The 24,796-nt window shown below is 32.0% G+C and overlaps 2 protein-coding genes and 1 long non-coding RNA gene across 5 annotated transcripts in view; 2 read left to right on the top strand and 1 right to left on the bottom strand.

Moving 5' to 3' along the window:
- Positions 1 to 38: 38 nt before the first annotated feature.
- On the bottom strand, positions 39 to 12,470 carry LOC119633922. 2 transcript variants are annotated; one of them, XM_038027758.1, is made up of 3 exons: positions 11,071 to 12,470; positions 4,275 to 4,553; positions 39 to 4,217 (listed from the first exon to the last, which is right to left on the bottom strand). In XM_038027758.1, exons 1-3 carry the CDS (start codon positions 12,002 to 12,004, stop codon positions 1,207 to 1,209), a joined length of 4,224 nt encoding a protein of 1,407 aa, XP_037883686.1. In that variant the 5' UTR covers positions 12,005 to 12,470; the 3' UTR covers positions 39 to 1,206. The 2 variants fall into 2 exon arrangements, with proteins under 2 accessions (XP_037883686.1, XP_037883696.1); XM_038027768.1 differs by lacking the exon at positions 11,071 to 12,470 and adding an exon at positions 7,001 to 7,150 and having other exon boundaries at positions 40 to 4,217.
- A 3,273-nt stretch (positions 12,471 to 15,743) lies between these two features.
- On the top strand, positions 15,744 to 17,099 carry LOC119633933. The gene is made up of 3 exons (XR_005246911.1): positions 15,744 to 16,114; positions 16,378 to 16,774; positions 16,832 to 17,099. It is a non-coding gene; the product is annotated as an uncharacterized LOC119633933 (long non-coding RNA).
- Positions 17,100 to 20,941: 3,842 nt separating this feature from the next.
- LOC119631662 (dynein light chain 2, cytoplasmic) overlaps positions 20,942 to 24,796 on the top strand; it is a 28,466-nt gene continuing 24,611 nt past the window's right edge. The window contains exon 1 of one of the 2 annotated variants that reach the window (XM_038024072.1): positions 20,942 to 20,997. The gene's annotated coding sequence lies outside the window, so the exon portion shown is untranslated. Of the gene's footprint in view, positions 20,998 to 21,061; positions 21,502 to 24,796 lie in introns of those variants that run through there. The other variant, XM_038024064.1, reaches the window with a different exon arrangement.

The raw sequence follows: 24,796 nt of genomic DNA, 5'->3' as shown, positions 1-24,796 counted from the left end.
GAACATGAGTTTGTTTGTATAGAATAAACATTTTTTTGCGGCCAAATAAAATTTACAGAGCTTTCTTTTTCATTATATTAAAAGGAGAGAAAAAAAAATTAAAAGCTCCATGTTATTCAAATGCCTATCAATCAAAATGATCGACGAACGTTTAATTTGACATCATAAAGCATCTAATCGCACAATAAGCTTGAAAATTTTGAAAACTCGAATTTTTAAACTTTGTATTGAAATGAAAATAGAATTATAACATATTAAAATTTAGAATTTGGAAAGCACTACCTTGTCGATACTTGAAAATATGAAGATTTTAAAATTTAATGACAATTTTAGGTCTAACTAAAAAGTTTATTTCGTTTAATAATAATTTTTCTTCAAAAACATTTTTAAATTTATTACTAACAAACTTTCTAGTTATCCCGATGCTGTCTTACGTTCCTTAATGTCTGTCTTAAGTCTATGAAAATTTAGATAATTTGAAAATTAAGTTTTCCTAGAGAATTTTAATGTATTAAAGGTAAATTTTAAAAAATTTCGAAATTTTCCTGACTAAAGAAGTCAAACGTCTGAAAAGCGAAATTTTTTGAATACAATTAAGGAAGTGTCAAGTCTCCATACAGAAAGAAAAACCAAAAAAAAAAAAAAAAAATAAAAATAAAGACAAATAAATAAAAGAAAAGAAAAAGGAAAAGGAAATTATTAAAAGCTTGATAACTAGAAAAGCTTGGAAAGAAGAATATACCTGCTGTCACAGACGACTTTTATATATTTACATTCTTATAAGCTCTTCAGTTGTTTGTTTCTCTTAGTAGATTTTCGTCGTATTTTAGTTTTGAAAACTTTTCAACATTTTTTTTACTATAATAAAAGTTTGCAAAACTGTTTTTAAGAGGCTTTAAACCCTAAAATTCTTGAACAATTCCAAATTTTAAATTTTAAATTAAAGCCAAAACTTAGCATAAACACGTAAAGCTTCCTCTTGACTAACTTTGAACTCGTTACTATACATAAGTCTTTTCAGTCCTCCATTTCAAGTGTTTTAAGCTTATCGTCGCAAAGTCACTCTACTTAATTTCGCCTCTCTCTCTCTCTCTCTCTCTCTCTCTCTCTCTCTCTCTCTCTCTTTTTATACTCTTTCAGCCTTTATATACATTTCTTATATTGTTCTCACCCTTTCCCGTTCATATTCAATAAATGTTTAAGTATTTATCGTTTTAATCTTTTTACAACGCGACCTCTTAAAGTATGATCAGGCACTGTACTCAATTTCTCTGATTTGTTGTTAACTACTGGGCTTAATGATGGACTGTTCGATACGCCAGTGCTAACACGTGGAGAAGTGCGTTTACCGAATATAGTTTTCAGTACTGGTTGAGTACCGTTAACTTCAGCTGCCTTTTTAGCTGATAGTAGACACCGTGCTCGTGTAGCTGCTGCCACAGCCGCAGCAGCATTCATTAATTTAGGCGAAGGTGGCGGAGCCGCCAAATTACTTCCAATGCTTTGTGATCTGGTCGATTTACTAAAACTAGTTGCAATTGTGGAGGAACTGGTGTCCGTAATAGAACTTTTTGATGCATCGTTCCTAAGCATGCTTCGTAGGGTTCGACGCTCGCTAAACGATACATGTTTTAGCAATGGTTTTGTAGACTGACGCAAGGCGGCCGTTGTTACGGAAGCCGTTGAACGATTTGTACTGAGCGGCGTTATTTTGGTCTTATTGTCCTGCATTGTCACTTGACGAGAACGTAAATTCAGTGCATGAACAGGCGGATGAGGAGGTACTTTGGTTAATGAAGGCGCTGGTTGTCCTGTTTGCTTATGGGTTTTATTACGTATCGGATTTGCGATAGTCAGCGCTCGACGATTGGTCGACGGTGTACAAGGATAATCGCTTATCAGCACATTCTTGTTACCACGGAAAGTAGCTGCAGCACTGCGTAAAAAGTCCCTAGAAACTGCATTATTAGGATATTTAAGTGCGGCTGCCACTAAAGCCGCCTTAGCTTTCATATCTTTAGCCATTGTGTTTCGTGCCCTTAACGTACGCTTAGAATAATCAACATAATCTTCGGAACTCTTTGTACTATTGCTACGTAGTTCACGTTTAATTTCAATCTTGGGCGTTGAATTGTCTGATGCGTGGAAATTTTGCGCTTTATTAGTGGCGGTGTTGGATGAGTTAAAAGTTTTGCGGAGATTTGATGAAGATTTCAATAGATTGCACGAGGAATGTTTGGATGAGATTCTCTTTAGATTTTCATTAGGTCGGTTGGGATAAAAGGTACGTGAGCGCAAACGTTCACGTGTGATGCCCTGAACTTTAAGTAAATCGTATTTGGTTTGATTGGGGACACATTGGGAAGATTTGGAATTTTTTATTAACAAAATATTTTTTACTGCAATAAGAGGCCTCTTATTTCGGACTGATGTATGCTTTTCAGGCGTGACATTAACTTCTGGCATGATTTCACGGCTACTACATGAATCTGAAGCTTCTTCATCGGTTTCTTCCAAAGCGATATCTTTTTCAGAACTAGAATCGATATCTGAGACTTCGCTACAATTTGAAGAAGAAACTTCATGAATTTGAACTGATGTATCAGCATCGCTGGTACCCGATGGGAATTCATCGTGTTCATCTAGATATTCTTCGACCAAAGGCGTTTCCTTATATGCCTTGTGTAACTGACTAGGCGCCTGGTTTAAAGATGTTACATTGTGCGATAAGGCCTGTAAGCAGGAATATTCCGCGATATTTTGCTCCGACAACTTTAACATTTGCTGTCGCTCGAGTGCCACTAGTTGTTCCTCTTCACGCTCCTGCTGTAATAAAGAGTGAAACTCCAAAGGCTTTTGCTGTAACGTAGTTACATAAGAAGTGGAAGGCAAATGAAAGAGTACTTGCTGAATAGACGGCTGTGTTCGAGTTGTATACGTTTCTACTTCATCTGGCATTTGGGTGGTTTGATGGCGAACAATACTCAAAGTCTGCACTCCAGTTTCATGTGTTTTGCATCCCTGCTGTTCTCGTCTGGTTTCCAATTTAGTCAGTGAATAGCCTTCTTCTTGACTCATACATTGTGCCTGATAGAGCTGTTGCTCTTTAATTATTTCATGCATATCGGGTCTTGATAGGCCTGAATTACTTGACGTAGGGCTATCAATTATGTGACTACCGGTTACACTTGTTATAGACCAAGATGAATTACAATCTTCCACAGCTTCTACGGACTCCATCTCACCCTCTTCCATGCGCTCCCCATATTGTAAAAGTGTACTATAGGATTGCGAGAAACTATTAAGATAACTGTCCTCAGCATTAGCATTTTCGTTATCGTGATGCAAATAATTTTGGTAGTTTATTACAGACACTTCGTGTTCCTCTTTGTTCATTTCTTCGTCAGATTCCTCTTGCATTTGCGCCACATGTTCTGTAGCGAATGATGTTGATTGCCAACTCCATGTGTTAGCATCAGCAGGATAATCGTGAGATTGTGCAATCGTTGACAATTTTGGCAACAATTCGAAATCTTCAGTCTCAGTTTCGTCGGTTTCGACAATTTCATTTTCACCCTCCGAGTCTTCAGCATAATAGTCAAAATTACGATATTCTATCGGTGGCAAATGCTTCATGGCCATTTCTTTATAAGTGGTTGCGTCATCACATGACGTTACATCAGCGTTAATCTCGGCCTGCTCAATACTGTACATCGGTTTCATCAACATGGGTGCGGTGGTCAGTGTGCAGATTTCTCGTCTTATGCCAATTGCGTCATCAGCATGATTGTGCACTCCTTTGCCTGGTGGATATAAAATAACAGTAACTACTGACGTATTGTCTGCTCTCATTTTTTTAGCAGACCAGGTCTTTAAAGCTTTTTCTACCAAAGATTTGCTAGGATTTGTCCATTGTACACCTTCGTTTGGTGCATCACCATGTTGTGCTTGTAATCTCTCATTAATTACTTCTTTTTCTCGCACCAAATTTACAGCTTCCTGAGCGGACACTACATTCCATAATCCATCAGTACCGAAAATCAAACAGCGGAACGTTTGCGAATCGATGGGGATAACTTTAACATCGGGATCCGGACTAACCACGAACTCATCGTTTTCGGAATTATAGCTCCACAAATCCCCAAGGCTGCGAGCCACCGCCAAAAAGGGTATTTCATCGATCAGTGTCTTTTTACGTATCGGCCCACGATGATTTGCTGCAAACAGATAAACTAACATAAAACGTCTTTATTTGATAATTTTCTTCTTTTTACCATTCCTTGGCCTGTTCCACACAACTCTGGGTACACCTGACTTTACAACCACTTTTCCGCCTGATTTCATTATACGTGTCCTCTCTTCCAAAGACTCCGGCTTATGGTCTACAGTTAGCTGTTTAGCTCTCCAGAAATTCTCATGATCGTTCTGATAGCCCAATACTATGCCCGAATCGCCTACATGACCAATGTAAATTTTTTCACGTCTTATAAAGGCTATAGTGGCTGTCGTGCCTGCAGTACTTGGCAAACCATTAGCAGTTTTAGGCCATTTTTCTAAAAAATATGATAAAAAAAGATATGTTAAGAATAATTAAACGGCAATGCTTTACTCATTCTTAAACTCTTATTCGGCAATAATTTTTAACATTATTTCCATAATTGTTCCTAATCCTTCCGGACAATATTTGCTTTCTGGCGTATTTGGAAACTATCATTCGCCCTAACCACTATATAGTTAAATTTGTGTGGGCAATGCTTGAAATTTATCATTTTTTATTCAAGTTGTTATTTAATTATACACCATTGCAGGGTTGGCAACATTCAAATCACAATTTGAGGTAATTCGTTTGCAGTTACCAAATGAGGAATTCCTTATAAATAGTGATTATTCTTTATATCTATGTATATATCTACAAATATATATGTATAAAAAACTATAATTAATAATAATTTATGAAGTACGGCGATAATCATTCGCCAATAATATACAATATCAAATTTCTACACAATTTGCCGTCATCTTATAAAATAATTGCAAAAACCGATCGATTTATAAGTATTTAAATGGTTCTTATGGTTCTCTGTAAATTAATAATTAATAATAGTAGTAGTCAAGTAAATCAAATATTAAAAGACTTTCCTTATGCCCTAATTGTAATTTCAGCAAAAAAATGGTCTCCACGTTAATCAATCAATATTTCAAGGCGAGGATTTGTGTCGAATATGTTAGCTATTTGCAATAATTTTGATCAGCAACTTCTACAGGTGAAAGTGATAGAGAAATAGGAAATAGCGGAGTATCGGGATAACGGTTGAATTCATTGGTTTCGATCTTCCTCTGCATAAAATCAGATTTTTCTAATCAATATTATCGATTTATTCGGCGTAAGCCGACTCTAATTATTGAGAGTACGTCTTCCAAATTGATTACTTTTGATGTTTATTTGAAAAAATCTATTGCCAAAGCCCACCAAATATTTACGGGGGCTTATGGTGCAGCAACTCCAATTGTCGGTTTTGAGTTCAACGATTTAAAAGTGGCGACACGAATTAACAGAAAATGCCATTTTTTGACCACTTGCTGCAAGAGGCGTCCTCCAGGAGAAACTGTTACTGCTCAAAAGCGAAATTCAGCCACACCCAGCGTACTGACCAAAAATGGTGCCTCCTGATTACTTACAAATTATCCAAATCGGGGCAGAATGACTTGCCTGGCATGTGGGTCCGCAAAATTGAAGAAGTACGAAAATGGGTCGGTAGGTGGATCGCTACCGAATCAATATAAGTTTTTTCGACATGATACCGTCAGGTTGCCAAAAATATTATTAAAGAAAATGATAGAGATAACTTTGATTAATATACATTATACCAAATTTTCCACAATGTCTTTTTCAAGTAAAAAGATGATCAAAATTTTTGCAAATACCTAATAAAACATACAAGTGCATACGGAAATGGTATATTTGTAAAGAATTGTAATTATAAAATTCTAACAAATATTATTAAGCCTTCAAGCGATGAATCAAAATGCTTCGTATTAAATATATATTAGAATACGCACACCAACCTTAGGACTAACTACTAAAGTTATCTCTATAATCTATCCAATATATCTACCTAACAAAAATTTTATCTGGAAAATTTGTTGTTTAGTTACCACCTTCATAGATAAGATATAATAGTGTTGATTACACAAGAGAACAAAAGTATGACATAAAATACTGTCATTATCAACATATACGTGGTGAATTTTTAATGCATCAATAATAAAATATTCATTAATCAAAGTTGACAAGAAAATGTAAAATGGCATACGAATGTACTAACTATGCAGCGTTGCAATACTTTAAAAACAAAAAAAAAGAGACGAGACGGAAAAAAATCAATAAAATTGCAAAAGAAACGAGTCGGACACTCAAATAGAAAGACGGAAATTGCAAACCTCACAAAGAGAAAGTTGATTTGTTGTTTTCTGTTAAGTCTGCTTGTAGAAATATTTATTCGTTAACACGTTGTAATAATTCTAGAAATTTTATCATAAACATAACAAATTAAATAAACAAGGTCCTATTCGTAAGTAACAAGAAAAAGTACAATACACATTTCTAGAAATATGTACCTTTATTTTTAAGTTATAAAATTTGCTGACAAATATGTGAAAACTAACACTTTGTCCATGACTAACTTACTATGTATATATACATACAAAAACACCACACAACTACAACGCAGTAGTTATGTTGAAAATTGAATGGTTGCTTGACTACCAGTAGCAGCTAGCTTGATTACTTGCTTGCTTGCCTTTCCAGCCTTTATTATTGTTATTATTTCTTTTCTTACTTGTTCGCCTCTCTTATGTAAACACAAGCAACCACCACCATACGGTAACGTACGTATTATACTTTGACAGTAGATTATATTTTCTGTGTTAAGTATTTTAACGCACATAGATATATATAGTATTTATATACATTTATTGATGTTAAATATACACCTCATACCCGTCAGTTGAGCTAAACAATGCCACACAGGCAACCAGGCCAGCGGAAAATAACAGCAAAACGGAATAAGCAAAAATTTTTTTAAAGCTGGCAATGAATTGAAATTAAATTGTGATATATAAAGCGTACATGTATTCATATAATACATACTGTACACTTACATGTATAATATCACACCACTTATAGCTATAGATAGATTTCTCTTTCTCTTGCACAATATAATTTTGTGGGAATATTCCATTGTATGAAATATACGGTTACTATCTATGTGCCTATGCATTCGGATATGTATGCGTGCATAATTCATGTAGACACAAATTCATGGCAGAGTTACCATTCTTTCGAAAATAGATATACTACAAAAAAAATTAACCAATCGCAAAGAGATAGATAACATTGAAAGGTCAAATCTTGGCTAATACTTAAGAATACTCCGAAATCAACTTTTAGAAAAGAGAGTAAATATAACTTACAGTAGAAACAACCCCAAATATTATAACGTAGATAATTTTTTAACAAATAAATTGAACTAAAAAATTCCGAGAGTAGAACTAGAAAAATCGGACTATAGCTTACAAAGTCCAAGATTCCCTTAATAACTTCATTTCTATTGCGGAAAATTATTAACCCAATCAAAATTTGTTTGTTGACCATTTTCAGATAAATTTTACATTTTAATTGAAATATCCATTTAAATAGAAAATTGAGGAAGGGTACCTATGATTTACAAGAACCTAATCGTTATAGAATGAAAAATGAATTAAGACCAATTTGATAATTAACTCAAAAAATCGGGCATTTGCAAGGTGACAAATTAATATTGTAAGCAAAGAATAGTAATAACGTAAATAAGATGAACGGAAATGAAGTAAGGCATTGTTCATACATTTTTATGTCTGGATTAACCTGGTAACGTCCGCTTTTGCTTACACGAATCAATTTCAGAAAAACACCAAAGCTAAGCCAATAACTATGTATTTAGGCAAATCGGTTCATGGCGCTACCTTGCCGCTATTAAAATCACTCCCAAAAATTAGTTTGAAATTAGTTTTGTGTGATGCAAAGAATATATACATTTTGCGAACACATGCAAAATGTGACCGAGTTGCTGACGGCAATTACTTGAAATTATGATTCATACTTAGGGTTAACGATGAATCAAAGTGATTAATCTAGTTGAGGTATTCAATAGCATTGGCGCAAAACACAATAAGAACGAATTCAAAGTCATATTTTTCTGTAGAGCTCAAGTGCCTAACGTTCTGGCAGCTCTTTTTCTTTCTTATTGCATGGACTTCACTACTAACATGCAACACCTATGTGATGACTCTATGAGGGAATAATAAACAAACACTAACTCATTTCTCTCTATAAATATGAAAAAAAGCCCCTTCACCATTTATACACGATCCTAATGTACGGGAAGTACAATTTATATAAACAACGACAATCTATCACCACAGCAGCTACACACTGCCAAGCCCAGCGTTGATAAAAAAAATGACAGCAAAATATGTATGCAGGCAGTATATATATATATATATATATATATATATTTGTGTGTGTGTATGGAGGCAATGACGTGCATAGTCTGTACAGCATGTTGGTGTATACTTCATATGTGTGCATTTACGTGGTTGAAAACCAGCGCTATGTTATATTCATAGAAATGAAAATTTTAATCATTATAAATACACGAAATAATAAAAGCAGTAAACGAAAAAACCAGATGTGGTGAAATTCGACGTATAGAGAGTATTTTTTAGCTATAAACTCGCATATATACATTTTTGCCTGCTTGGTTCGCCTTACTTCATACGAATGTATGCATGTGAATACAATATAATGCTATTTATTATACACTCGCCTGAGCAACTCATTAAACATTTTTCAGATTAATTAAAAGAAATACACATACATACATATATATATATATATAGATAAAAAATGTTAAAAAATATATATAAAGTTATTTGCTACATAGCTAAGTTATACAGGCGGGCAACTCTTAACTGAGCTTAGTCAATTATAATGGCAGTATTTGTATAAATGGCACTGCAACGCAGGATGATTGTCATGATATCGTTAGTGGTTTATTTTTGCACTTGTTTAGAAAACCGTCCAATAAATACATTATTACAACTAATTCCGTAAAGCAGAAAAAAAAGAGAAGATTGGTTGTGGTCTCTGCTTTTCTTTTGATTTAAACCGTAACAGCAGCAGATGCATGTAAGAATGATGGCATACGATAATAATAATGCGTACATGTGAATGATACGATTTATATAGAGATAATTGTTGGTGTATTAGGTGGGTGGTACAAATGGATAAAATCTTTGATAAAACAATCAAGTTTGTTTACTTCTCTCAAATGCTTTGTAATTAACACATTAGTTGACACTATGTTGAAGGCCTTACTTGTCTTCCCGTCATCGTTTTTTCTTTCCTTCTAAAGAAATCTTACATTCCTGTGATGCATAAAAATCTTAATTAACATTAAACTTTATAGGTTAATAAATTAATTTAAGTTGTGTAAATTTGGCTCTTCTTTCATTCTTCAATATTCTCCAACCGTTTCGAATTAATCATCAAAATTTCTTAAAAAAAAAAAAAAAAAACATGTCATTTTCCTCCTTGAGTGAAAAATAATTTATATTCCATTTAAGTTGTGTGGAAGAATTGTGACCTCAACATCCACTCATCATAATAACATGCGGTTAATAAGTCAGTTACATACGAATATAAATGCATCTGCCTACATTGCATATAATAGAGATATAATCCAATATTACATCAAATAATTTTAAATACTTTTCATTATTGTTGCATTTTGAAAAGAGAAAAAAAATAGAGGACGAATAAATGGTTCAGTTTCTTCATGGATTTAAAAGTCTCACCTATCTAGCTTCTTCATGTCTATCAAGGAATATTAGTAAATATTGGTAACGGTAACGAAATGTAGTTTAAATACGCCCCAAGAATTTAATATAAAATAATTTCTCATTCTCGAGCTGCTTATTTTCACTCTCGCTGGATTACGACCTCCAAAGCTGTATAAAGTTTGAACTTGCTTGCTTTTTAATTAATAAAATTTCCACGTTAAGAATGAAAATCAGCAAAAGGTATTTGAGAGTTTTCCAACAATTATCAAGAAGACATAATATTTTTTAACTAAATAAGTGCTGTATATAAATATATTCATATATTCACAAAAAATGCAATAATTAGCATTTCAATAAAACCTACCGGCGATAGGGACTATAAAATATTATTTAAAATGAATAAAATGTTCTCGCTTAAAAGGCCCTTCAGATATGCTTAATCGGATTTAATTCTAAAACGTTTGCACTTAACTTCATCTAACTTATGCAATGTAATAGAGAAGTCAAATATTATTCACTTCCCTGTTGGGGCAACATCGTAAAGCAACGTTTTAGAAATGATTTGCTTTAGAATTAATGCTAATGCAAATCTCAAACATGTAACAATAAAAAAGATGATGCAGTGATGCGCTGGTTTTTCTTTAAAATGGATGTACTTGATCATTTAAACAGCAATTATTTTTGTTGAATATTTCAAATCGTTCAGAGGGTTTAACATCATAGCTTATAATTCAAAAATATTAAAAACAACGATGGATTTAAAAACAATTTAACTGAGCTGATTTGAAATCTTCCATTTATCAAGCTTACAATGAAACCAGCGAGCGTCGTATTTAGTTCACTTGCAAGTATTTTTAACAATTCATATTTTTCTATTGCCTACTGCTTTGCCCCTTACATTAGCCTTTTTAAGAGCTCCAACGGAGGCAAAGTGAAATATTTCAATCTATTGCATATCATGAGCTTAATCGAGGCATAATGAAAACATATTTAGTAAATAGATCTCAACAACATATCGAGGAAGTTCAAGTCACGAAGAAAGCGAAATATCTCAAATGAAATTTGAACAACGTGAATTTTTTGCAGCTCATCACTTCTTTAAAAAGTTTTTCGGTTTTAAAATAAATCTTTTTCTTAAATATAATAAAATATTTTAAATTTTATATACTTGGCTTATTTTATTCTTACCTTGTTCCCTCCACATAGAATAATGTGTTGCTATATAACCTTCCCGGATGGCTCGCAATATATCTTGATCTGAATCGGACCAGAATAATTTCTGTTTGATTATCTCCATCATGAGATGCTCTTTAGCGAATGTAGCCGCTTCGGCACCCCCATGACCATCGTAGATTCCTATGAAAGCATATTCCAAATCTTTAGCATTCTCAGATTGTTGATAGGCGACTGAAAAGTAGTCTTCCATATATTTGCGGCCACCTTGACTACACTGACCGGTTACACGTAAGTTGACGCCAATTGACGGCGTCAGAGATTGCTGAGTGGAAACGTTCGATGATGATGATGATGATGATGATGATAATACAGGTGAGTTGGTTCCACTAGATATATCACTACCACTACTAATGCCATTCATTACTAAATGGGATGGTCGTGACGGTAGTTGATAGGAACTATGGGAATATTGCTGCTGCAAGATTTTCTGTTGGTATATTGGCGATGGCGATTGCGGTTGCATTGATACATTATCCAAACATATTGAGGAAGTCAATGATGCATTCGAATGTAGGTCTTGATCCATTTCTGGCGTTATTTCCAAATCATTAGCATTTTTATTTACATGGAGATTTATATGTGATGGGATTATTCTTCTTGTTAACGGAACGGAAAGTGATTGATGGTTTGTGGAATTATTTATTGTTAATTCTGTATCGAGGCATTGCATTTTGTTTATATCCACTGCCGTTTCCGTTGGTTTTGTGAGACTGTTACAGTTGTTGTTGTTGGTTTTTTTGTTTTCTAAACTTAATGTAGAAATTTGCTTGACATTTGCACTCTTCCCTCGCTGCTTGTTTTGCTTTTTTATTAACTTTAACTTCTGTCGTTGTTGTTGGTGCAATATCATTTGATGCTTTTGTTGTTGTTTTGTTTGTGGCTGCATTTACAAAATGACAGCACTTACATTCACACATTATATGATATGAAAGTTAGAAGTGAAAAAGAGCACAACACAAATGCTCCGTTGTTTACCCACACTGCTGGGTATACGGCAATGTGTATATTTACTTATATATGTTTCAAGTATTCGCTTTTGTGCTGCTCTTCGTTTGGTCTTCTTATTCCTCGTTTCCTCTGTTCATCGACTCTTTGCCTTTTTGCTGATTGGGTTATAACAATAAGGTCTCAACGACTGCCTTCGTATATGTGCGCACACCGAATAATAAAGCAGAGCCACAAACGACCTCTTTTTTATTTTATTTAATTTCCCTTGCTTTTCAATCCAATACTTATTATTCTTTCGTCTTTTTTGATGCTTTCCTCACAAATTTCTATACTTTTCCTTCTTCTTCTTTTTACTTAAATTAAGGAAAAAATTTGCCTATATTTTTTATTACGAATAAATTGATTGGATTGAAAAAATTTATACATTATTTTTTTGCATTTTTTCAACAAATGATTTTTATTTCAATTTCAGCTGTGCGTATGTATATGTGTGAATTTTATCTGTTTTTTTTTTGTTTTTTTACACCTTCATACACATATATACATATATACATAATTAAACAAAACCTTTTTTCACTTGAAAAACGACACAAAACACTCGGTAAACTCAGTTCCTTTATCGTCGACTGCAACTCTGTATCTGCCAAAGTGCTGTCAAATGAATTTCTACCACAGCAGCATTTCTACGGCACAATTCAACCACCAGCATTTTAAAGAGAGTAAGAGAGAGAAAGATAGATAAACCATTCAGTATTTATTTACATATATACTTTACTTATATATACATATATATATATTCAGTGAAATCACCACAGTTTGTGTTATATAGAAATTTTATTTAGTATTTTCTCCCACATGTTTAAAAATTGTAATGCTGACATTATTTTGTGTTATAATTATAACTTTATTATATAAAAGCCCCTTTTTCATTGCTTTTACAAAATTCCACTATTTAAATTTATTAAATTTATATAATTTAAATACGGGTTAGTAATTGAAAACTATAATTTGATTCAAAAATTGAATAACAGTAATAAAAAAATAATTATATTCTTAATGAGGAGAAAGGCGGATAAATACCGAGAGAGAGAGCGAGATGTAAATAGAGAGAGTTTCATTTGAGTTGTTTGTAATAAAGCATAAAAACGAACTAACGGTAGAATTTCAAGTTTTTCTTTCCCAATATATCGATTAGCAAGTTTAAAGAAAATCGGAAATATGCTTCTTTATTATATCAATATAGACTTCCAGCGCATAATGAACAAGAACAGAATTTTCAAAATATATTGTAATTGAAATTAGTATAGGAAGTAGCCTATTAACTAATAGGTAGTAGTATGCTGCAGATTCTTGATTAATTTATGTAGATCGCCTTCGTGACTTACGTTTCCTAATTTTACTTAAATGAAAACTAAATGGACTGCGTGTTATTTGTACAATTATGTTTAAGAATCAACAACGTGATCTTTTTTTTTTCTTGTATTTTTGTTAAACTTTAAATTTAACGAAGATTGTCTTATCAATTGTCAATTTAACGTTATGGTTGTTGATAAACACACATACAATGCAAAGACACGTCTTTATAATGTATTTCTATAAATTCCATACGATACATACATATCTATATTGCACATGTACAAGGTTTTTCTTGAAATTGGTATTAATTGGTATTTTGGTCATCGTAAGCATGAAATTGTTCTCCAAAAATTAAAACATAGGAATAATATTTATGAATAATAATGTTTTTAGCCATATTCTCTACCTAAGTTAAAAGCACAGCGCAAAAAAATGCATCTGTTAAGGTGACCGAGAAGAATACATATGAGTGTGCATCCTTTTAAATTTTTTCGTTTACTAGGAAGGATTATTGCTTCTACTTTACTTTGCTACCCAAAGATTTTAAGGCTTCTTCTTCTTCGGTATTATTTTTTGTAAGGCTGTAGGCTTTTATCAAATATATGCCTCAGAGATTCCACAGAAAATATATGCGGTTAATCAACGTAAAGAGTCTCTCTAACTGTCTTTCTGTCAGGTATCTTAAGTATTATATACTTAGAAGTTCGTCTAGAATGTATTTCGTTTTAAATTGTTTTTCTTTCTTGTTGAATTCGGAAACTAAGTACATCAATGGATAGATCTCTCAATATTTACTAAAATATCAGACATTTCCTGTTTTCTTAATCAAAGCCTCCAAATTTCACCTAGCCTTAAATGTTTTCTTATGGAAATTTGAGTTTCGGGCCCGGATATCGTCTAAATCGATTTTTTTTTGCTATGTACATAGGATTTTTAGTTATGCACAAGAAGCAATGAATGAAATTCTATCCATATAAACATATAAGAATAAAAAATATGATTAGTGTTTATATAAAACGATATATCTTTTTAATGAAAAAGAGCGCTCATTCCAAGCGCTTGTTACAAGATTGTTTTATGATAGCGTTGTCGGCATATAGTCAATGTAATTGTTAAATGTTTCCATTATACGATCATCATTTACCAAAGAAAAGACAATTTTTCCTTTTTCTTTCGTCAATTTTCATATTTAATATGTACACTACTACACGTAAGCAGTTCACCTCAATCGAAGAATCAAGATCAAGGATAAATAACTTTCTTTGTAGCTATGCAAGTATTTCCAAATACTGAATTTCAAAACCCAATGATGGAAAGAAATGTAAAAAATCGGCTTCACAATAAATTCTTCTGACGTTATTTAGAACAGAATTGCGCAAAATTAGCAAAAATATAAAAATATATGAAAAAATTGTTGGTTTTTTCAGTTTCGTTTCTGTTCTAAGTGCGAATGTAAGCCACAATTTTTGAAACTTTGATTCTCAATATTAGTGTCATATTTAGCTTCCTATCTTAGTCGTTGCGGCTATGGCTTATTCCCCAAAGGTTGGGAATCAATATGATCCCTTTTGGCAGAAAGAGGTTTGTGCGAGATTTTGGTAGTTCTACTAACAAAAATGAAGAGACAAATATAAAACAATGGCTTCCTTTCATTTGTATTATTAATTGTAAGAGGTGAGATTAATAAAACAATTTACATATAAGAGGCTAATTGTAAGCATTAGAAAGGATATGACATTATGTTTTCCTCCATTTAGCAGATTATCATGTGTCCTCCAAATTCTGCAACTTCTCGAAGTACGGATATTTTCAAGTGGTAAAGCGACAAATTGCAGACAATCGACAAGAATTACAGCACCTCTCGCCCCAGGACCCTTTAAACAAGTTGACTTGTTTACCTTAATATAAATATCGTATTTTTTTATTTAAATGTTAATAAGGAACAGTGTACAAATGAAACTATTAAATTATTCAGTTTAAAACTTCAGTTATAAAATATTTTTATATATATATCTATATATATATATATATATATATATATATATCTTATGTATTTTTAATTTATTTTTTGCAAATCGTTATAAATAGGCTTTAAAGTGGAGAGACGGTCAAAAGCGCCTTTAATCACTGTTATTTTTTTATTTTGCATCGTTAGGTATTGCTTGGGTTGTTATTGTAAAATTTTGTGCGCTCTGAGAAGAGATTTCATTTGATGCAGAAATCTCTTGTCGCGAGAGCTTGTGCGAAATAATACATAGAATAGATAGATATTAAATACTGAGAAGAAAACTTGACATACGATAAATGAATTGTGTTAAAACGTCTATATGCATTTTTAATATCGCTTTATATCCTTACGTTTCACAAATAAAATTGCAAGCAAAAGAAACAACATGTATGGTGTTTGGAGTTTCTTGTCGCGATAAACTTGGGCAAAACGCAAGAGAAATATTTCTAAATAAACAAAAAAACAAGCAAATACGCATATACACAAAAGTACATGAATGAATTTTTATAAAATAAATTTTAAAAAAAATAGGCCTCTTTAACTCATAATTTAATACGCTCGTAAGGTGTTTTGGAGCATATGGAAAGACTTGCTCCGCTTTACATGGAAATGTGATCGTGTGCTTAAACCCATCAGATTGATCTACACTTTCACCTTCAACTTTTGTTTTGCCTCAGAGTAAAGGTATAATTTCAAGTAAATGATTGAAATGAAATATAACACTGTTTACTTTTCTACGCGAAACCGTTGTCAAATACGGCTTTTGCGATGATAATTATACTTGATCATGGAAAATACTATAAATTAAAAGAAAAAAAAAAAAAAAAATTAGTTTTGGATCATATTCTACAATATTGGCTAAGATGTAACTTTAAATAGTTGAGTTTATTGTGCTTTCAGTATTTATTCAATAGATTTCTAAAATAACATTCTAAAAACTATTATAGCCTGATAGGGAGATGCATGTGGGACGTCTACCAGCCCGTTGCTGCTATGATCGCTGCGCAGCCACTCGTTACAAAGTTAAAAGAAGCTCTAAAGCAGTCTAACGTTCTTTGCGTCAAGAAAAAGAGATTGAAGTTTGCAAATGGTGAAGCAAGTTTAATCAATATGTGGCGGAAATTAGTTGATAATGACGTGCAACAAATTACAAGGCACCAAGTAAATTTCTCACTGTAAAGAGTACAGTTTTATTATTAAAAAGGCAAATGGATTATGAAGCGGCTGCACCAATAAGTTGTTGCAACACAAAAAAAGGAGTTATTACAAGGAATCAACGAATTTCTAAAGAATATTTAGATATGCAAATGATAAATGGCGGCCAAGACAATTAGTCTGTTATATGTGAGTAAGTGTGCAATATATCAGTTATGTTACGTAACAAAGGAATGGTTTTTTAAGAAATTCATCTAAAATTCCACTATACGAATTTATGGGCGACCACGAAGTTTCGTCTGGCTTCTATATGATTCATAAGTAAGTGAACACCAGTTATAACCTATATTACAGATACAAAAAAAAAAAAGGATTAAACAATTTACCAGGAGAAGCGAAGATTTTTCAGAATATTTCTAATGAAGCGAACAATATATTGAAGAAGACGATCAAATTATCGCTTTTCACCAACCTTGTCATTTAAGAATGGATTGACCGACTTCTGATGTACTTTTTTAACGACTTTATATATTATGTGACAGCATTTAGTTTATATAGAAATTAATATGCACAAATATTAAATTCGCTTTAAAATCGAGGCTAAATGTTAGATCACACATTTTTGACATCAACAATGCAAATATTGACCGCCTTTAATATATTAAAAAATAATAAATCAATGATAATAAAATCTATAAATAATGTCATATAATAGAAAGTAAATTTTACGAATGTTAAGACTTGAAATATTATTCTGAAAACCTAGTGGAGAGTTTTTTTTAATCTGTGTAATACATTTGGAATATTATACCAAAATACTAATAGAAAGTTCTTTCAACTTGCAGTGACATGTGAAAAGCAAAAAAAAAAAAAAAAAAAGTACATAGACAACATATTAATAAAAAGAAATAAAAAATGGGTCGATTTATATAGAATTTTCCAACAATGAAGAAAATCATTATTCAATACAATACAAAATCGTGTTGATTGGCTTTCCCATATATCGCTACAAAAAAAGAGTTTCTTTTTTTATCCATTTTGTCTCTGAAACGAATGCTAAACATATTTACATTATTAATTAGATAATTGACTCTGATATTTGAATATGAAATAAGTAAAAACAGTGCCATTTTAAGTGTTGACACTTAAGCTACACATGAAAGCTCGATAAAAAGTAAATGGATCCCCTTAGCTGTTTAGCTTTGAAAACGATAGGTGCGGTTTACATATTAACACATGATTCAAGAAATCCGTAAGGTTACTAATAAAAAAATAATTTTTATTCATTAACGCAACCTTTTTCAAGAGTAATACATTCATTCCAACGGTTCTCCAGCATTTCTATGACTTTCTTATCGACTGATTTGTCCAACCCTTCAAAATATGCTCCAATATCGTCGATCGGCTCTTCGTTGAAGCTACATCTCAAACATTTTCTGGAGATTTGGAAACTGATAATAGTCGGTGGAAGCTAAATCCGGAGAAAATGGCGGATATGGAAATAGTTCCAGATTCAATTCGTGCAATTTTGCTGCAATGGCCATCGACTTGGCATACGGTGGAATGTTTGGTGAAGAAGCATTTTTTTTTATTACGCATGAGAAGTTTTTTTTCTTGATTTCTAGACTCAATCAATGCAATAACGGCACGTAATAATTCGCTATTGATCTTTGAACCGCTTTCAAAATGATCGATGGACAAAATAAGGATGACATACCCTTGCCATCAGTCTGTTGAGTTATTGGTCACTTTGGACGAATTTCACCGGCTGCTGTCCACTCCGCTGACGATCTCTATGATTCAGGTGTGTAGTACTGGATCCATGTCGCATTCTTTGTCCGATACCTCTGAGTCGTCGAGGAATTTCTGTCTTTTGGTCAAAGCTTTTTTATGTTCATGCAAAATGCTGAACACACCTCCTGCTGATATCTTTAAGGTGTCAACTATTTCGCGCAACTTAGTTGTGGGCTCTTCCAAAACGATTTTATGCACATTTAAGCTAGCACTATAAGGCTTTAATCTTAGACTTTAATTCTCTAGCTAAAAATGTAATAATAATAATGCTAATATTTTCTGAAACTGCCGGTTTTGACCGATCAGCGCACTAATCAAGTCAATCACACACTAATATAATGGTTATCACTGTTTGACTTCGAAAGTATTTTCCTCCATCAAAAAAAAGAAAAAAAATGGAAACCATGTTCAATCTACACATAGTTTTTATTCATTGCTTTTAAGATCACAAATGTAGCGTAGCTTGTTGGATTGTCATGAAATTTAGACACGTATCATTTGATGGTCGTTTCTATGCAAGGGGGTAATCACGTATTTATAAGCTAATTTTCGTTCGTGACTAAATCGACAATTGATAAACGTTTTTGGGCCGATTGTGTAAGACATTCGAATCATTTTCTTTACTTTCATTCATATGTAAATAAAGAAATTTTTGTTTATTTTTAATTGTGGCTATCAAAATCCGAACGATAACAACTGGTTCTCCTCTCTGATAAATAAACAAACAAATAAATACAATAGAGTAATACGGTGAATAACATTTTCAGGTATTGTAAAATCATTGGAAGCCCTTTTCCGTCTCGCAATAATTCTCTGTCGCAAACCACGATCTTCTTTCATCAAATGGTATAAAGTCGAAGCATTCTGCCTAATATTTATACATTATGGTTAACACAAAACGGTTATTTACTTACATATGATAATATACTACTTAAGTTTTACAAATTAAATTTTTTCTTTTTGGTTGACATGAAATGAATAAAGCTAATAAAGAATGTGACATATATCTCCACTCAAAAAATTCTAAATGACTTTCCATTTTTATTACGCTGCTAAATCAAACTTATTTAGTTAATAAATTTTGTTCTGAGTCAACTATTTACAGGTAGACAGTTTTGCTTGGAATTTATTTTATTCTCAATTTACAACTGTTTTCTCTAATAAACTCTAAACAACAAATACTAATATCAAACTTAAACTCTTTTACACTTGTATAATTTAATAACTGCGGGAGAACATAATTAGCAGCTTTTTTTCTTGCCTACGTGATCCTAAAAAACTGACAGCGGCCAACCAAGGCCGAACGCTAACACATACGCTACATACGCGACGCGAAATCGACCGAAAACTGTACGTATTTACAACTCAGAAATCATATGGATCTGTCAACAGTGTTGCTATATGATGTATTACATTTCCGATGTATGTTGATAAAAATAATTCGAAGAGATAAATAAGAATTTATCATAAAATATGAATTGTCAGTTATTTCGTACACATTATTAGCTGAGAAATCCAAAAGGCTTAATGAGAATATATACTCATTTAAATGAAGGAGAAAATAACGTGGCAAAACATTAAACACTTTGTGCATTATTTTTACGGTTTGTTTTTGTAATTGAAACCGAATACACATGTAGAATAATGCGCAGATATTACTTTCGACAGTATAAAAAGGTGAATTACTGTGTATATCTGCTACAAAAATTATACTTTTTTTTCGCTGCCTGTTATGCCCTCAAGAAATTTAGGATCTTCCTAATTTTAGAAAATAAAAGCTTCACATTAAAAAAATGCCCCATATTCTCAATGATCAACTTTTTGATGACTTTTGATTTATAAGAAAAATAAGAACCCCTTATTTTCATAGCCAACGGTTGTAAAAGTAAATTTGCATATATTGGAGTTGATTTATAAGATATATTAATAATTAGATTATAAATGCAACATCATTGCAGATCAATTTGAATTTGAAACTAAACTCATTGAGTTTCATCTGCTTTAACATATAAAAATATATTTTCGCAAAAGGAAGTTGTGGAATATTCAATAAAATTTTTTGCTGTTTATTTCATTTTGCAAATAAAATTATTTTTTTAAGTTTATAAAAAAAAATAATTTAAGATGTTTTCATATTTTATCCACGTCTTCCCCTTGTTAACAAAAATAAATTAAATATATGAGTGATTTTATAAAATGAAATTTGTCTTCAATTCAGCGCTTTTGATACACAAATAAAAACTTTCGAAAAGAATTCATTTTGTTTTCAGGCAAAGTCTAAAGACATTTTAGAATTCCCGATGTCTGTGCCTCTTCTTGGCGTAAATTTAATTTCGAGCAGGCTATTGATGACTTTAGTTGCAATACTAATACATAATAAAAATTGCACGTGTAAACAGGTTAAAGCGATTTTATGCTATTAATAGTATATTAAATTTGCATGAAGAATTTTGTTACAATGTTGCCACATTGCAAAATAAACATGTTGCCATTCGTTGGAAAAATTACAGAAAATGTAGCTAATTTACTTTTTCGAGAAATGGGTAACACTGTTTTTGATAGAAGCCGCCTGATAGAAGACGCCTAAACAGAACCAATCAGCGCATTCCCCTTAAACCGTAAGTATCAAAATCAACATATATTTAATTTGAAAACACCGTGCAAGCAACACGCAGGAAAATTTTTTTAAAAAATTATTAAGAAGAATATTAAAAGCACTGAAAAAGTATAAATAAAATCTTTAGAAAAAAAGCGAAGATATATTGAGCGCCAAATTAAGAGATAGGAAGGAGCTGCAACAACAACTAATTTCTAACAGAAGTGTGTTGTAAAGTACAACAATTTCGGTTGTTTTTCATTTAATTTTCTGTTCGGAAAGAAAGAAAAAAATTCTGTGCTGTCGAGCAGTTAAGACAGAAAAACCAAGTTTTCATAGAGAATTCTAACAGAATATATGTGAAAAACGCCATACGAGGAAAATATTTGAATATTTTACAAAAACAAAAAATATTGTGAAAAAAATTCGAATCTCAAGTGCTAAAATCAAAAAGAAAAATCAGAACTACTGAGCACAGGGCGAATTACATACAATCACAACAAAAAAATATCTAAAATTTAAAGCGGTGAGTTATTCTTTTTCTCTTATATCTACTCGTGGTGCACAAGTGGTAGCAGAAAAAGAAAAAAAAGAAGAAAATAGCACCTATAGACATAAGCATGCAAGTAAAATTGAAACGTTTGTGGGTTTGAGGAAAAAAAGAGAGAGAGAGAGAATCGAAAAACTTTTAAATTCCCGCACCCGGTTGTGTTCAAAGACGTGTCTGTGGGTGGCTGGCTGGCTAGCTGGTGGATTCCCAGAATTTAGTTTCTTTTATGGGATGCGTACTATATAACATATATATTTGTGTGTGGTCTTGTGCGTGCCTTAAGTAAATAGCAAAAAATTCTCTAGGTCCAATTTTTTTTATGCAAATATAAGAATTTTCGAATGTGTTGATTTATTTCTGCGGATAACAACAGAATCTTCTCGAAATACATTTTAAATCATGTGTACGCATAATTGATTTGAAATTTGTGTAAACATTTTTCGGGTTTTCTATTAATAAATATGCTAATTTAGGTTAGCATTGTATCACTTAGTTTTCCAATTTTTTCCAATTTTTTTTTTTTTAAAGTCAATGAGGGATGGGGAGTCAGTTTGTCATATTGATGGGTAATTTTCATAAAAACGTATTTACGTGTTTAGTAGGGTTTCATTTTTATATTTAGAGGTTAGGATGAATCTCAGATGAATGAATAAAACCACATAATCCATCTGTAAACTTAACGTCTTGACATTTCTCATTTTCCTTGTGAACCAAAGTCAATTTGCAGTGTATTACAAGGAAGTGCATTATGGGAATGTTTTGTTTTTATATTTTTTTTTTTTTTATTATTTTTTTAATGAAATTAAGAGCAAAAATGTGTCGAACAAATGTGAGATTAAAGAATATATATTAAAGGATGATCTATTTACTTTTTTTTTTTTTAACAAAAATCACTGAATATTTTTAATAAAAATGAAGGTCGAATTTGTGTGCCATGTGTGTAGGGCAAACAATATCGATTTGCCATCGCGGCTTATAGCACAACCATGCAATCAATTATTTAAAATTTTTTGTGAACAAAATAGTATGGATTCCCAAAGTAGTGTCTGGAGAGAATTTATTAGGACAAAAGAAGGAGCGTAGAATGTATGTGGATTCCTTCAATGAAGTGCTTCCCGATTCGACCAAATAGAATTTGTTTTGATATACTAATTAAGGATATCCTGATGTGATCGTTTCGTTTTATATAGATATATGAGTGCAAAAGCTTGCAAATGATTCACGATTGTAACCTTAAAACTATTGCATAGTCGTCATGCTTAACATCTTTAATATAGAATTTGCCTTTCTATCAAAGTTGTTTGATAGTTGTTGTTGTACATTTGGAGTCTTGACATCTAATAATAATTTTTCAAGCGATCTCGGAAATAATCGGTTAGGACGGTATTCATAGAGATAATTGTTGGGTAAATTAATCAAATCAAATTTTTGAAGTGCTATAGCTTTTCATTTGCCGGCGTAAGCAAATGTGAGAGCCATATGCTCGGAATGATTTTATAATGGAAATCACTATCAAGCTTAGAGATTACTGTTTTAGATCTTGAGCAATAAATACTATGTTTTGGGAGAAACTTGTTCTTCTTGAAACTTCGTTTCTAGCGTCTTCGTTTTTATATTTTATGGATATATAAACATTACTGAAAGTATATGACGGGATGCAAATTGTTTCGTCTGTTCGTTAAAATGTTTGGATGGGTTTAAAAAGCCTCAACTCATAACGTGGGAAGGTTGAAAATGCCAAACGGTGTACGATGTAATCATAAAAGTAGAAATCGTGTATTGAATATCACTGTAAAAACACGCTCTAATATAATTATGTCAACGAACCGTAATGCTTATTTACTTTCAAACGTAACTCTAACGGTATACTAAATGATCTATAATTTTGTAATACTTTTAGGATAGTTGCGAAGTGACCACCTTCACTACTTTGTAGCAAAAAAAAAAAAAAATAAAAAAAAAATAACCTCACTTTTAATTTGCAATAGTTAACACCTACAGATTTATTTATTAAAAAAATCATATTGATGTAAAAATAAAAAAAAAAAAAACCTTTCACACTAAAAATTAATTTGCATTTTTCTACATGACTGAACGCTAATGCACTGCTCGCAGCTCAGCGGATTTAATACCAAATTTATTGTAAATCAAAAAGAATACAAACAACAACGACAACAACAATGGTATCAACGGCAACAGACAATAAAACATGTACCTGTAAAATACACCTGATTGCTGCATACACTTTAAGTTAAAATCAGTTGTGATAAACGATTTAAACTCCCACCACTAATTCAGTCATCGCCACACTCTAACACTCTCGCAAATTTTATAAATTGTGTCGTTTACTTTGATGGCCTTTGACGTCATAATAATAATAATAATAATAATAATAATAACAATAACAATAACAATAACAATTATAACGCTTAAATGGCGCATGTTTAGCCAAAAAAAAAAAAAAAAAGAAAAGACAAGAAAAAAATCAAAATTTATTTTGAAAATGTCTGTAATGTATTGAGACTATTAAAAAATTTCCATTAAAGTTTGCAATTAACCTTTTTCTTTAAATTTGAGAGTAGAGTTTAGAAGAGACGTTCTTTAAAGAGTTGAATCATTTTAAAATACTTTGAAAATTGTTACGCTTTTGAATGGAAATTTCTATGAATTTTTGATTTTGTCAAAAGTTTATCTTGATTCAATTATGCACGACAGACTGTCGCCTAGATACGTGTTTTGTATTTTGTATTATTGGTAAATTGAATCATCGTTTCTTGTAAAGGAAGAACAACACTATTCTCTATAGACTGATGTGTAATTTGCAAAAGTTTCTTAACAAAATGTTGGTTGGTTAGGTAGATGCAGTTAACTTAATTTCATTTGTGTACATACTTATGTCGTCTTGCGGGAATTAATCTCAAAATAGTTTTTATTTAAAGAATAAGGTAAATATCCTAATGGAACAATAATTGAAAAATTGAATTTTTAAAATTTGATCTTGACGTCCGTCCACCCCAGCTAAGCACACATTTGTTTCCTGCATAGATATATGAAAAAAAAAATATGAAAAAAAGCAAACCCAAAGTGATTGAATGAGACGCTCGGTTGGCAATAGAAACCTTAACAAAAATTTGCGGAGGCTATCCGTAAACTCGCGATTATACAAGCAAAAGAAAACCTTTACCTCATACCGATGGCCTAGGTAAGCATATTTGTGCTAACAATTTAAATCGATATCTATTAAGCTGAACAGTTTTTTTTTTTTTTTTTT

This window comes from Glossina fuscipes, unplaced genomic scaffold (genome assembly GCF_014805625.2).
Source record: "Glossina fuscipes isolate IAEA_lab_2018 unplaced genomic scaffold, Yale_Gfus_2 0, whole genome shotgun sequence".
NCBI lineage: Eukaryota > Metazoa > Arthropoda > Insecta > Diptera > Glossinidae > Glossina > Glossina fuscipes.
This window is presented reverse-complemented; position numbering and strand designations above follow the sequence as displayed.